The sequence below is a fragment of the Maylandia zebra genome, linkage group LG6, assembly GCF_041146795.1.
Source record: "Maylandia zebra isolate NMK-2024a linkage group LG6, Mzebra_GT3a, whole genome shotgun sequence".
NCBI lineage: Eukaryota > Metazoa > Chordata > Actinopteri > Cichliformes > Cichlidae > Maylandia > Maylandia zebra.
Window position 1 is genome coordinate 32,556,938 of NC_135172.1, and position 12,240 is coordinate 32,569,177.

General features: G+C 40.8%; 1 protein-coding gene across 3 annotated transcripts in view; it reads left to right on the forward strand.

The window, feature by feature from the left end:
* LOC101484083 (phospholipid-transporting ATPase ABCA1) overlaps positions 1-11,864 on the forward strand; it is a 35,384-nt gene extending 23,520 nt beyond the window's left edge. For 2 of the 3 annotated variants that reach the window (XM_004539189.4, XM_004539190.6), the window contains exons 18-49: positions 6-119; positions 243-417; positions 556-687; positions 781-920; positions 1,031-1,168; positions 1,283-1,512; positions 1,690-1,762; positions 1,908-2,110; positions 2,238-2,289; positions 2,507-2,620; positions 2,856-3,004; positions 3,215-3,339; positions 3,587-3,685; positions 3,825-4,014; positions 4,301-4,395; positions 4,507-4,539; positions 4,652-4,757; positions 4,991-5,065; positions 5,644-5,813; positions 5,911-6,088; positions 6,214-6,329; positions 6,425-6,569; positions 6,708-6,831; positions 6,940-7,069; positions 7,178-7,361; positions 7,485-7,591; positions 7,740-7,881; positions 8,098-8,232; positions 8,361-8,464; positions 8,578-8,670; positions 8,891-9,134; positions 9,226-11,864. In XM_004539189.4, coding sequence (XP_004539246.2) covers positions 6-119; positions 243-417; positions 556-687; positions 781-920; positions 1,031-1,168; positions 1,283-1,512; positions 1,690-1,762; positions 1,908-2,110; positions 2,238-2,289; positions 2,507-2,620; positions 2,856-3,004; positions 3,215-3,339; positions 3,587-3,685; positions 3,825-4,014; positions 4,301-4,395; positions 4,507-4,539; positions 4,652-4,757; positions 4,991-5,065; positions 5,644-5,813; positions 5,911-6,088; positions 6,214-6,329; positions 6,425-6,569; positions 6,708-6,831; positions 6,940-7,069; positions 7,178-7,361; positions 7,485-7,591; positions 7,740-7,881; positions 8,098-8,232; positions 8,361-8,464; positions 8,578-8,670; positions 8,891-9,134; positions 9,226-9,369 — 4,259 coding nt within the window. In that variant the 3' untranslated portion in view covers positions 9,370-11,864. The remainder of the gene's footprint in view (positions 1-5; positions 120-242; positions 418-555; positions 688-780; positions 921-1,030; positions 1,169-1,282; positions 1,513-1,689; positions 1,763-1,907; positions 2,111-2,237; positions 2,290-2,506; positions 2,621-2,855; positions 3,005-3,214; positions 3,340-3,586; positions 3,686-3,824; positions 4,015-4,300; positions 4,396-4,506; positions 4,540-4,651; positions 4,758-4,990; positions 5,066-5,643; positions 5,814-5,910; positions 6,089-6,213; positions 6,330-6,424; positions 6,570-6,707; positions 6,832-6,939; positions 7,070-7,177; positions 7,362-7,484; positions 7,592-7,739; positions 7,882-8,097; positions 8,233-8,360; positions 8,465-8,577; positions 8,671-8,890; positions 9,135-9,225) is intronic. The other variant, XM_012918582.3, reaches the window with a different exon arrangement.
* Positions 11,865-12,240: the final 376 nt, after the last annotated feature.

Here is a 12,240-nt window from a genome sequence, read left to right on the forward strand (position 1 = left end):
TACAGGTCAGTATGGGATCCCTAGGCCCTGGTATTTTCCCTTCACTAGGACATATTGGTGTGGAGAAAAAGAGAACAAGAACATCTCCACCCCTCTGTCAAAGAAGGGTAACGCTGATGGTACATATCATAATCATTATTATCATAATTTTTAGATATACAACACATCTTCACTTTAAACTACTTAAAGTTTGGATGGCATACCAGGATAAATTATGCTGTTTTTTTGTGTCTGATTTGCAGCTGTCTGCATTGAGGAAGAGCCAAGCCACATAGAGCCAGGTGTTTACATTGAGAATCTCGTGAAGATCTACAGCCATGGAAACAAACTGGCCGTGGACGGGCTGTCCCTGAGATTCTATGAGGGACAGATCACCTCCTTCCTCGGACACAATGGAGCTGGCAAAACCACAACTATGTAAGATAGTGCACATGTTGTCTACAGTACTCCCAAGTTTTGCTGAGCTGAGAGTTTGACACTTGATAAAGGATTTAAAAGTTTGCTCAGCTGAAGTGCTGACTGTATTTTTGTGTTTCCTTCTTGTTTCTGATCAAGGTCAATCCTGACAGGGCTGTTTCCACCCACCTCTGGCACAGCCTACATTCTCGGCAAAGACATTCGTTCTGAACTCAGCACAATCCGGCAGAATCTGGGTGTATGCCCTCAACACAACGTACTTTTCAGCATGTACGTATGCGTTACTGGGGGACAGACTTTTGTGGAAACTTTCAGTCTTTTGTGCTTTGGCTGTTAAGTGAACTGTTGCTTGCTGTAATGCAGGTTGACAGTCGAGGAACACATCTGGTTCTACGCCCGCCTGAAGGGTCTTTCAGAGGAGAAGGTGAAGGCGGAAATGGAACAAATTGTGAATGATGTTGGACTGCCTCACAAACGAAAGTCTCGCACAAGCACCCTGTCCGGTCAGTTTAAATTTGATTTATTTCAGTGGGCAGGTTGTGCAAAGGGATTTTCTGTTTAACGCTTCTACAGAAAGTCTGTCTCTGACTTTTATTTCTTGATGTCTTTTTAGGTGGGATGCAGAGGAAGCTGTCAGTGGCCTTGGCTTTTGTTGGTGGTTCAAAGGTTGTGATTCTGGATGAACCCACAGCTGGTGTTGATCCCTACGCACGCAGGGGCATCTGGGATCTCTTGCTCAAATACAGACAAGGTAACTAGATCTGATATTGTCTTAGCTTGTTATTTTTGTAGTTTTACATAGAATTTGAGTCAAGAAATCCACCCCCAAGAATGAAATGACAAATTCAGTTTTTTCTATTCTTAGGCCGCACTATCATCCTGTCCACTCATCACATGGACGAGGCTGACATCCTGGGTGACCGCATTGCCATCATTTCGCACGGGAAGCTGTGTTGCGTAGGCTCCTCTCTTTTCCTGAAGACCCACTTGGGGACAGGCTACTACCTGACCCTGGTCAAGAGAGACTATGACTTGACACTACAGTCATGCAGGAATTCTGCCAGCACAGTCTCCTATAGCAAGAAAACAGAAAAGGTACAAGAAATGTAAAAAGCAATATTAAGCTTTTTCAAATGAAGAAAAAAAAACTTTCTGTATCATTAATACAGAAATATACTCTACTATAGTAAAATAGAAAATATACATGCTGATTGCTAATGAAGGACAACTGATTTAGTCTTCCCCCTTAACATTGTCTTGTCTTTTAAACAGGAGGACAATGTATCAGAAAGCAGTTCAGATGCTGGTCTTGGCAGTGAACCAGAAAGTGAAACCACTACTATTGGTAAGAATCAATAACAAAGTGGCTGTCTTTCTTATAAAATTAAGCCCACATTATCAGTTTGAGCTCCAAAAAGGAAAGCTGTAATGTAAAATGACCTCTGTCCGTTTACTAACTTCTCACTCTCTCTGCTTTTTCTTCCCCACAGATGTCTCCCTCATTTCCAATGTGATTTTCAAGCATGTCCCTGAGGCTCGCCTGGTGGAGGATCTCGGCCATGAACTCGCCTATGTCTTGCCCTACCAGGCTGCAAAAGATGGCGCCTTTGTGGAGCTCTTTCATGAGCTTGATGACCGACTGACTGACTTGGGAATCTCAAGTTATGGAATATCTGATACCACCCTAGAAGAAGTAAGATACTACATTTTCATTTGGTTGGAGTTAACTTTTTTACATATTTATATGTCATTTGCATTATTTTTTGCAGTCTGTTTTCACCTTAGCCAGTATTTTAATTTATTTCCCTCTAACTCTTCAGATTTTCTTGAAAGTGGCTGAGGACAGTGGAGTGGATTCAGTTGAGCTCTCAGGTAAATCTGGGATATTTATTCCAACATTTCCACACCTAACGTCTCCTATGCAATCTACATTATAACACCATTTGTTGGTAAACATTAGATGAAATAATTAGAAATTAAATGCTGTGTACACTGAGTCTTAAATAAGAAGCATCAGGGAACATAGAAAAGACAAAACAATGGAATTTAAATAGTTTAGCTCAGCTCACTGATTCTCATGTGGCTGCAGATGGAGTCGTGCCCACCAGAACCCGTCGTCGTCATGCGTTCGGAGATCACCAGAGCTGCCTGAAACCCTTCACTGAGGATGACTTTGATTTCAATGACTCTGAAGGTGACCCAGGTAGAAATGGATTACCCAGCATGAAGTGCAGTGATAGCAAAGATCTTTTTCGCTATCATTCATCAAATCTTTTAGCCTATGCTTGTACCTAAAGTTTCATTTTACCAGATATATAAATATAAACAAAATTACAAATTTGCAGACATTAAGTTATTACAATCCATGTGTCACAAGTTATGTTTCCATGTTGTCACACTGCAGTTTTGCTGATGGGTATCATGTTGTCTGTGTTCAGAATCCCGTGAGACCGACTGGCTTAGTGGAACAGATGGCAAAGGGTCATACCAAGTGAAAGGCTGGAGTCTGAAGAGACAGCAGTTTGTAGCACTACTGTGGAAACGATTCCTCTATGCTCGACGCTCTAGGAAGGGCTTTTTTGCCCAGGTATACTGGCATTAAACCCACATATATGGGCTCTACACACAGTGCTAGCCATTATATGAATGTTTATGCCTCGCTCAATCATGAGGCTCTTCCTAACTACTAACTTAATTGCCCCTTGGGGATAAATAAAAGTCTTTCTGATGCTGATTCTGATTCTATAAAATAATAGCTGTATTTTTCTCTTTTAACATCAGTGCTGTTATCTTTCAGATTGTGCTTCCGGCAGTGTTTGTGTGTATTGCCTTGGTCTTCAGCCTGATCGTTCCTCCATTTGGAAAGTACCCCAGCCTGGCTCTGGATCCTGGCATGTATGGAGAACAGTTTACCTTCATCAGGTAAGATAAAATCTGTCTGCAAAGAACTTTAATCCATTGTTTTGCAAAATAGCCCATTTTTCTCAGCCCATTAAAGATGTAAAACGTTACATAACGCTGCCTATCCTTTAGTGTTCTTACCAAAGCTGTAAATGCTAAGTAGAATTTTGTGACGATGTTCTTTTAACATGTATTTCTCCTACTTTTAGAGATAGTTTAAAATGGCATGTGTTATTAAAAGGAATGTGTTTTGTTTGTGCCTTTGCAGTAATGACATGCCTGAAGACCCTCATACCAACAATCTGCTTGGAGCTCTGACAGCAGAACCTGGCTTTGGAACACGCTGCATGGAAGGACAGCCAATACCGTGAGTTAACTTACATTTAGGAAAAATATTTAGATCTATATTATAGATCGTGTAAGAATCAGTCAGAATTTCAGGAAGAATGCTTAATGCATATGGACAAATTGGAGATTTTAATATGAGCGCCCTCTTTATGCTCCAGGGACATTCCCTGCACTGCAGTTCAAGATGAGTGGTCGGTCCCTCAAGTCTCTCAAAGTGTGAAGGACATGTTTGACAAAGGAAATTGGACCATGCAGAATCCGTCTCCATTGTGTGAGTGCAGCTGCGAAGGGCGCAAGAGGATGCTGCCCGAGTGTCCATCTGGAGCTGGGGGGCTTCCACCACCACAGGTTAGGGTTCTTTCCTTCTCATTGTTACCAAAGCACTTGCTCATAGGGGGTCATATGATTATATTTTCTCTGTTTTCTTTGTATTATTCTAGGGTCTTTACTTTACAACATAAATTACCTTGAGGCGACTGTTGTTGTGATTTGGCTCTGTATAAATAAATAATTGAAATTGAGATGGCAAATAAAATCTAAAACCAGTTAAAACAAAAGTCATATAATAAGTGTGAGCAACCAACTAGATGAATAATGAACACGAAATAACTGATTTGTCTGTTTTTGTATCCAGATGAAGCTCAGTGAGACAGACACTCTGCAGAATTTGACAGGCAGAAACGTTTCAGACTATCTGGTTAAGACCTACGCTCAGATCATTGGCAAGAGGTAACACTCCTCTGACATGTTATTATTATTTACCTTGATTTTTTTTTAATGCAGATTGTTCTCATTCAAGCAACTATCAAGCACTGAGTAATTTCTTTTCCTTTCTTACAGCCTGAAGAACAAGATCTGGGTCAACGAGTTCAGGTACAGTAACAGACATGATGCATCTTTAGTTCCTTCACAAATCAATAATACTGAGTGAGTGCTTCTCCGCTGTGTCCTTTCAAAGTATTAAAATGGCTGTAATCTATTGCAGATATGGCGGATTCTCATTAGGTGCAAGGAGTTCACAATTTCTGGCCCACGCAGATGAAACTGATCGGGCAATTGCTCAGCTGAGGAGACGTTTCCATCTTGAAAGAGTAAGAGATTTTATTACATTATGTACTACATAATCCATAAACCGTTCCATAATGGCCTGCTTTGATTTTGTCGGGATAAGACTCTTACAGGGGGTCTGTCTGTGCTGTTATAATTACAGCTGTACTGATGATAAACATGGTATCTTATTACAAGTCTGAGCAGTGTCAGTTTACACATGTGCTAAAAAAGACTTGGCTCACTTCTTCTGTCTGCTGCCTCGCCCATTCTCCAGGGAGCTGCAGCAGATCGTTTCTTTCACAGTCTTTCCAGTTTCATCCAAGGATTGGACACCAAGAATAACGTCAAGGTTAGCACACACACGCACACATGCACACACGAGACAGCAGTTATACAACAGCACGTGGCTCTGGACATTACAGTTAAGCCTCCTTGATCAATTCCTTCAACAGTGCCATTGTTAAACCTGCAGCTTGCACACAAAATGTGTAGTACTCAACCTACATGCTATTTATGTTGAGTATGTCATAGATAATGAACATTACATAGATTCCCCTCCACATTGGTGAGATTTATTGCCCTATGTTTTCTTTCTTACAGAGTATCAAGTAATGTGTATTTTTCTTGTACTTGTACTTTCACATTTTAAATGCAAATGGTGTCTGGCACTATTTGGTGTCCAAAATAACAGCAAATGCACTATAACATTAGAACCTAAGTGGGTTTTTTTAAGTGCTACTTTGACTGTGGAAAGATAATAAGTGCTCAAGAGGGGGTAAAATAAATGAATGCTGTAGACTTTCTTTACTCTTACAGACTTGTAACACTTAGCTGATCTCCAAGCTGCTGTTTTATGTCTAAGCTCCTTTTATTTAGTCTCTAATGTTACATCAAGTGAAACTCTCACAATTGCCTCTCTTAATGCAGATTTGGTTTAACAACAAAGGCTGGCACAGCATTGGTTCCTTCCTCAATGTGATGAACAACGCCATTCTACGGGTCAGTCTGCCAGGTGGAAAAGACCCCACAAAGTTTGGCATCACTGCCTACAATCATCCACTCAACCTCACCAAGGAGCAGCTCTCACAAGTCGCGTTGTGAGTATTACAGTGACTACAGTGCTGAATTCAAAGGTTTAACTATCTCTTTGGCCTCTCCTTACTCCCGTTGTGTCTTTTGTTATTTCTTTTCCAGGATGACAACATCGGTGGACGTGCTCGTGTCCATTTGCGTCATCTTCGCCATGTCCTTTGTGCCCGCCAGTTTTGTGGTCTTTCTCATCCAAGAGAGAGTGAACAAGGCTAAACACATGCACTTCATTAGTGGAGTACAACCCTTCCTCTACTGGCTGGCCAACTTTGTCTGGGATATGGTAAGTCATTTTAGTTTTTCGAAACTTAAGGTTCATTTGGCTCAAGACTTGAAAAAGACTTGAAAACCACAGTCGTGATACAACATCTAGCTTATTGAAAGTACATTTTTTTATCCCATTTGCAGTGTAACTACATCGTTCCCGCCACACTGGTGATCATCATCTTTGTGTGTTTCCAACAAGACGCCTACGTCTCCTCCACCAATCTGCCTGTGCTGGCTCTGCTGCTGCTACTATATGGGTAAATTAGGCACAAACACAATTTCTTTGTCTCTTTCCGTTTTTGTTTATCTTTAACCTGTTTTCATATAAAATTCTGTTTGTGTCTTTTTTCAGATGGTCAATCACCCCTCTGATGTACCCAGCTTCATTTTTCTTTAAAATACCCAGCACAGCCTACGTGGTTCTTACTAGCGTCAACATACTGATAGGAATCAACGGCAGCGTGTCCACATTTGTTCTCGAGCTGTTTGGAAGCAATGTAAGCAGTTATTAGTAGCAGGAGACTTGTAAATTTGTAAGGAATTACTCAAAAATATCTAGAGTTGCAGGTTTTTGAATGACTGACATTGAATTTTCAACCTTTCTTGGCTAAATGCTGCCTTCATTCCTCCTTCAGGAAATCGGTGGCATTAATGATATCCTGAAGAATGTGTTCCTCATCTTCCCTCACTTCTGCTTGGGAAGAGGACTTATTGACATGGTGAAGAATCAAGCAATGGCTGATGCTCTGGAGAGATTCGGTAAACACAGCAGGCAGTTGTTAACTACAGCAATAAATGTGTTCTTATTAGTTTTTGACAAGGTACGAAAAATAAGTGTTTGTTCCTAAAATGTATGTCCTGTTGTAGGTGAAAACCGGTTCCGCTCTCCTCTGGCCTGGGACATGGTTGGAAAGAACTTGTTTGCAATGGCCATTGAGGGTGTTGTCTTCTTCTGTATAACCGTCCTCATTCAGTATCACTTCTGCTTCAAGGCCAGGTGGGGGAAACTTATTACATACATGTGATTATTCTGTTTTAAATGCATTAAACTTTGTTCTCCATATCACAACACTCAGACTTAACTCCTTTCCTCCGTAACTTTCAGGTCATCCACTAGTCATCTGAAGCCCATCGGAGAGGAAGACGAGGATGTGGCAAGAGAGCGACAGCGGATCCTCAGCGGTGGAGGACAGTCAGACATCCTGGAGCTCAGACAGCTCACCAAGATTTACAAGCGTAAACAGAAGCCAGCAGTGGACCGGCTGTGTGTTGGCATCCCTCCTGGAGAGGTATTGCTGTCTTTTAGCTTTTATACATATGAGGATGAGTAATTTCTTTTTCAGTTAAGGATTAGCAAATGGCATTTTGAATGTGAAATATTAAGTAGAATATATTCTTCCTCTTTCCTGCAGTGTTTTGGTTTGCTGGGGGTGAATGGAGCAGGAAAAACCAGCACCTTCAAAATGCTGACAGGAGATTCTGTGGTAACAAGTGGCGAGGCCTACCTGGCTGGCAAGAGGTGAGAGACAAGAAAAGACGTCATATCATACGACACTATGTAGATTACAACACTACTTAATTCATGAAAAGGTGTTACATTTCAGGTTTCTTTTTCTTTCTTCAAATCACTTAAAAAAACCACTTTAATCTATTTTCTCTTACTGCAGTGTAACCACAGAGATAGATGAAGTCCATCAGAACATGGGCTACTGTCCTCAGTTTGATGCTATCAATGACCTACTGACTGGCAGAGAGCATCTCGAGTTTTATGCTATCCTGAGAGGAGTGCCCGAGAAGGAAGTCTGTGAGGTCAGCAACAAGCATACACACGTGATACATATTTGCCTTTTACACGTAAACTACACCTATAATTCTACTTGTGCAGTGTTGTTGTTTGTTTGGGTTTTTTTCCTATTTTATATTTCAACTAGACACTTTACCTGATAATGATAACACTTTCAGCCATGATATGATGTTTCAGCCAGAAGTCAGTTTAACACACGCAAAACTCTAACCCTCCACTAGGTGGCAGACTGGGGCATCCGTAAACTGGGTTTGATGAAGTATGTGGACAAGGCAGCTGGCAGCTACAGTGGAGGAAATATGAGGAAACTGTCTACTGCTATTGCTCTAATAGGAGGACCACCTGTTGTGTTTCTGGTCAGTGAAACTAATAATAACAATAATAATAAAGCATTGCTGAATGTTAAAGCTCCTAAAGTCAGTGAACTGTCTCGTAAATATGATTGTGTAGCAGCAGCTGAGTACCTGCTCTTACATGTTCGCAGGATGAACCAACTACAGGCATGGACCCCAAGGCACGTCGTGCTCTCTGGAACGCCATCCTGAGCATCATCAAAGAGGGGCGATCTGTAGTCCTGACCTCTCACAGGTTCGACAGGCCCTTCCGGTCCATGTGTTTGTTTACCTGGACATTCTTTCTTTTTTTTTCTTTTTTTTCTAATTCCCCCCTTATGAATATCTTTCTTATGTGTCTTGTAATAGTATGGAGGAGTGTGAAGCTCTTTGCACCAGGATGGCCATCATGGTCAACGGCAGGTTCCGCTGTCTGGGCAGCGTGCAGCATCTCAAAAACAGGTCAGACCACAAAAAATCACCTCTCACAACATTGTAGCTCACAAAAAGTCGTTTTACACTTTTAGCAAGATTAATGGTATTATTTTATGTTTATGACTATATATGGCAGCAATCCTGATTCTGTATTTCTGTCAGCTGATTCATATGAAGGAAAGACTGGTCTTCAGCCCCATAGCAGGGGAAAAAAACTGAATGTATATATATTTAATATACTTGTTAGATTTGGAGATGGCTACACAATCATCCTACGGGTGGCGGGACCAGACCCAGACCTTAGGCCAGTAATGGACTTCATAGAAAGGGAGCTACCAGGGAGCACGTTGAAGGAGAAGCACCGCAACATGCTCCAGTACCAGCTTCCCTCATCCCTCACCTCTCTCGCCCGAATCTTCTCCCTGCTCTCAAAGAACAAAGAGGCTCTCAGCATAGAGGACTACTCTGTTTCTCAGACCACTTTAGACCAAGTAAGCAAACTTACAAACAATCATTATGAACATCCAACTTCAATTTAAGCATGCTCATTTGTTTTTCCTCTTCTTCGCCCTCCTTTTCCAGGTGTTCGTAAATTTTGCCAAGGACCAAAGTGACGAGGACCACTTGAAAGATGTCCATCTGAGCAAGCGGGACGCTGTTGTAGTGGACATTTCCCAGCTGAACTCTTTTCTCACAGACAACAAGACCAGGGAGAGCTGTGTCTGATTCCACAACATACCATCTGTGGGAGTTGCAATGCTTCGCCCACCCTCCCCACGACCGAGAAAAGATGGACCACTAAACTCTGGGGAGACAGACTGCGTTCATTTTTTTTTTCTACTTTTTAGTCTTTTTCAATTGTCATCATTTCTCAGTGGACCTGCATTTCAATGCACAGCCTCTTGAAAAGGCAGAGACTGCAGGTATTGTGACAGACACTGAAACAATGAAAGCTCAATGCAAATCAATGCAAGAAATATATATATAATTATGTTTAAGATGACGAGATATTTCTGTGAGGGTAGGAGACAGGTGCTTCTCCTTCACTAGATTGACAGAAAGAAAGGAAAGACTCAGAACACTTGAACTGACAGCAGAATTTTAATGCTGTATTAGACTGGAAAGCATGTGTAGCCTAGCTACCCACTCAATGGGCAAGACCCAGGGGACGGCAGAAGATCTCTCAGTTTTAAACCCCTTTCCTAAAGTAGTTAGCTGTGGTCAGTGAGGGTGTTAATATATTTGCCTGTATGGAGAAATCAGGATGATATAAAAAAACAAATTTGGATCAGTCACTGCCAGCTGTTAAATCTGTTCAACCTTTTTAACCTGGTTAAAAACAGACTGACTGCTTTTTTATTCAGGGTCAAACCTTTCTAGATTTCTTTTCATTACCAAGCGCAGTTTGGGGGATTTTTTTCTATATCAAATGATGGTTAAAAAAAAAGCTTTTACAATCCACTTTTAGTCACAAATGTGCAATCATCAGCATAGTAATTTTTACTAATTACATTTTTAAAGGTAATTTAATTCCTCCAGGCAAACATAACCTTGACAGAGTTACTTTTCTTCAAATAACAATTAAGAACTGCTAACCAAGTTGTTTTGTTTTTATTTGTCGTACTTGGTGTCCTTGACATTGTCCAGCATAGTGCCTAAACTGGTGGAGACAGAAATTTGAGCACTCCATTAAAACAACAATGTATGTAGGCTGCCAAGGAATGTATAAGACAGATACCAACATGCATCAAAGCACAAAAAAAGCCCAATTTCTTTGTGTGTATAGAGAAACTTGACTGTTTTGTTTTAAAGTGTGTCCTTCATCGTGAAAAAACAACAACAACAACAAAAAAAATCTTGTGGTTCTTTGTTATATGCACAAGATGTACAGTCTGCTATGCTGGCTTGTTGTTACTCACTCTGTCCTGTTCGGACAAAGGAGGGCTAAGGATTACTGAAGAATTTTTGAAAGTCAAATGGAAATATATAGTGCATGCTTTCCAATGGGCCACACACCTGGACTGTCTGGCCTTTTTTCTGTGTACCAAAGCATGCCGCCAGATCTGAGTGTGACCAGGATGTGCTTTTATAAACATCAGTGCGAGGGTACCACGGAAGCTTTTCAGACCTGAGCCAGTGCCGATGTGGATATTATGTACAGTAGCAATTTTGTGACGTCAAGTCGAAAAAAAAGATGTTACCAGTGGAGTGAACAAACAGTATCTGTGCCAAATGAAGATGAATATGTATCCTTAACCAACCAGCATAATCTGGAGGAGGCAAATGTTTTTTAAAGTTTGTGTTGTGCTTTTATCCATCAGCTCAGTCAAAATCCTCCTATTCTCATTGTCAACAGCGTGAAACAAACTTGTGCTCTCATTCAGTCTTATTTAGACTGCAAGTTCTTTCTATCCTCTGGTCATGTTGCCAAATTCTACTCTGTCCACGTCCATAAACTGCCACACTGAAGGTATCTGTGCTGTCAGTAGCTCTGATATAGGACAAGCTGTTGAGATATTTTGTTTATAAGAGCTAGTCAGTAAGCCAGGCTAAAATCGAGGACCATGTCAATTAATACTTATGCTTGTAATGCTTTATAGTTCAGAAGTCCAATCCAGGCTTTAAGGTGATAACAGGTGCTCTGTTTCACGCGGAATCTCGGAAGGGGGTTCCAATATCTCGGGGATAACTGCTCTGGGGCTGACTCTGTTACCAACACAAAGGGTCTGATCCCCATCCCACCAAACCCCTGTTTTAAATTTGAGCACTTTATAGGTTTAGTATAGTCTTTTATTTCAACTATTTTAAAGTGGAAATCATGGCAAAAGAGACATGTAAAAACAAATCTCTGCACTGGAATACAGACAAAACAAAGTTAATCCACTGCATAAAACGATTTGTTTGAAACTTGAAATAGAGAACAAAGGCTTACATGTGATCGTGAGAAATGAGTGAAATAGTCAAAAGCAGAGATAGTAGCAAGTTAACGAGAGAGCGAGACAGTACTAAGGTAGGGATTTTTCTCTTCTCATGCTCAATATTATTATTTGTTTACATTTTTAAGTATTATGGCCGTTTGTGGTTGTTACCCATTATGTATAGTTATTCTTTACAGTAATAAATTCATACATTTTCAAAAAAAAAAAAAAGGTTCACGATGTGATTACTTTGACTTTGCTTTCACAGTACCTGTGTGCTAGATTAAAAAAAGAAAAAAAGGGTGGGCTTGTCACATGGAAGTTTGTAGCTACTGGATGAACAAAAGATCAGTTTATGTTTGGGTGTGTGGGTTAATGTGTGCTGGTGACTAAGTTTCTAGAGATTTCATGCGTCTGTGTGTCCATTTTCATCTGCTGTGTTCCCACACACGTATACACACCCACCACACACACATTTTATTTGCCTTTAAAAAGAGAAGCATACTCACGGGTTCCTGTCACTCCGAGTTATTCACCCACCAACATCATGACTGGGAGAGTTGTTTTTCTGGGACTTCTGCTCATCTGTATGACTGCAGGTAACAAAGAAAAGCCCTCTATTCTAAACAAACAATCATTCTTCTGTATGTGGGGTACTTTTAAGTGAAATTATATTTGT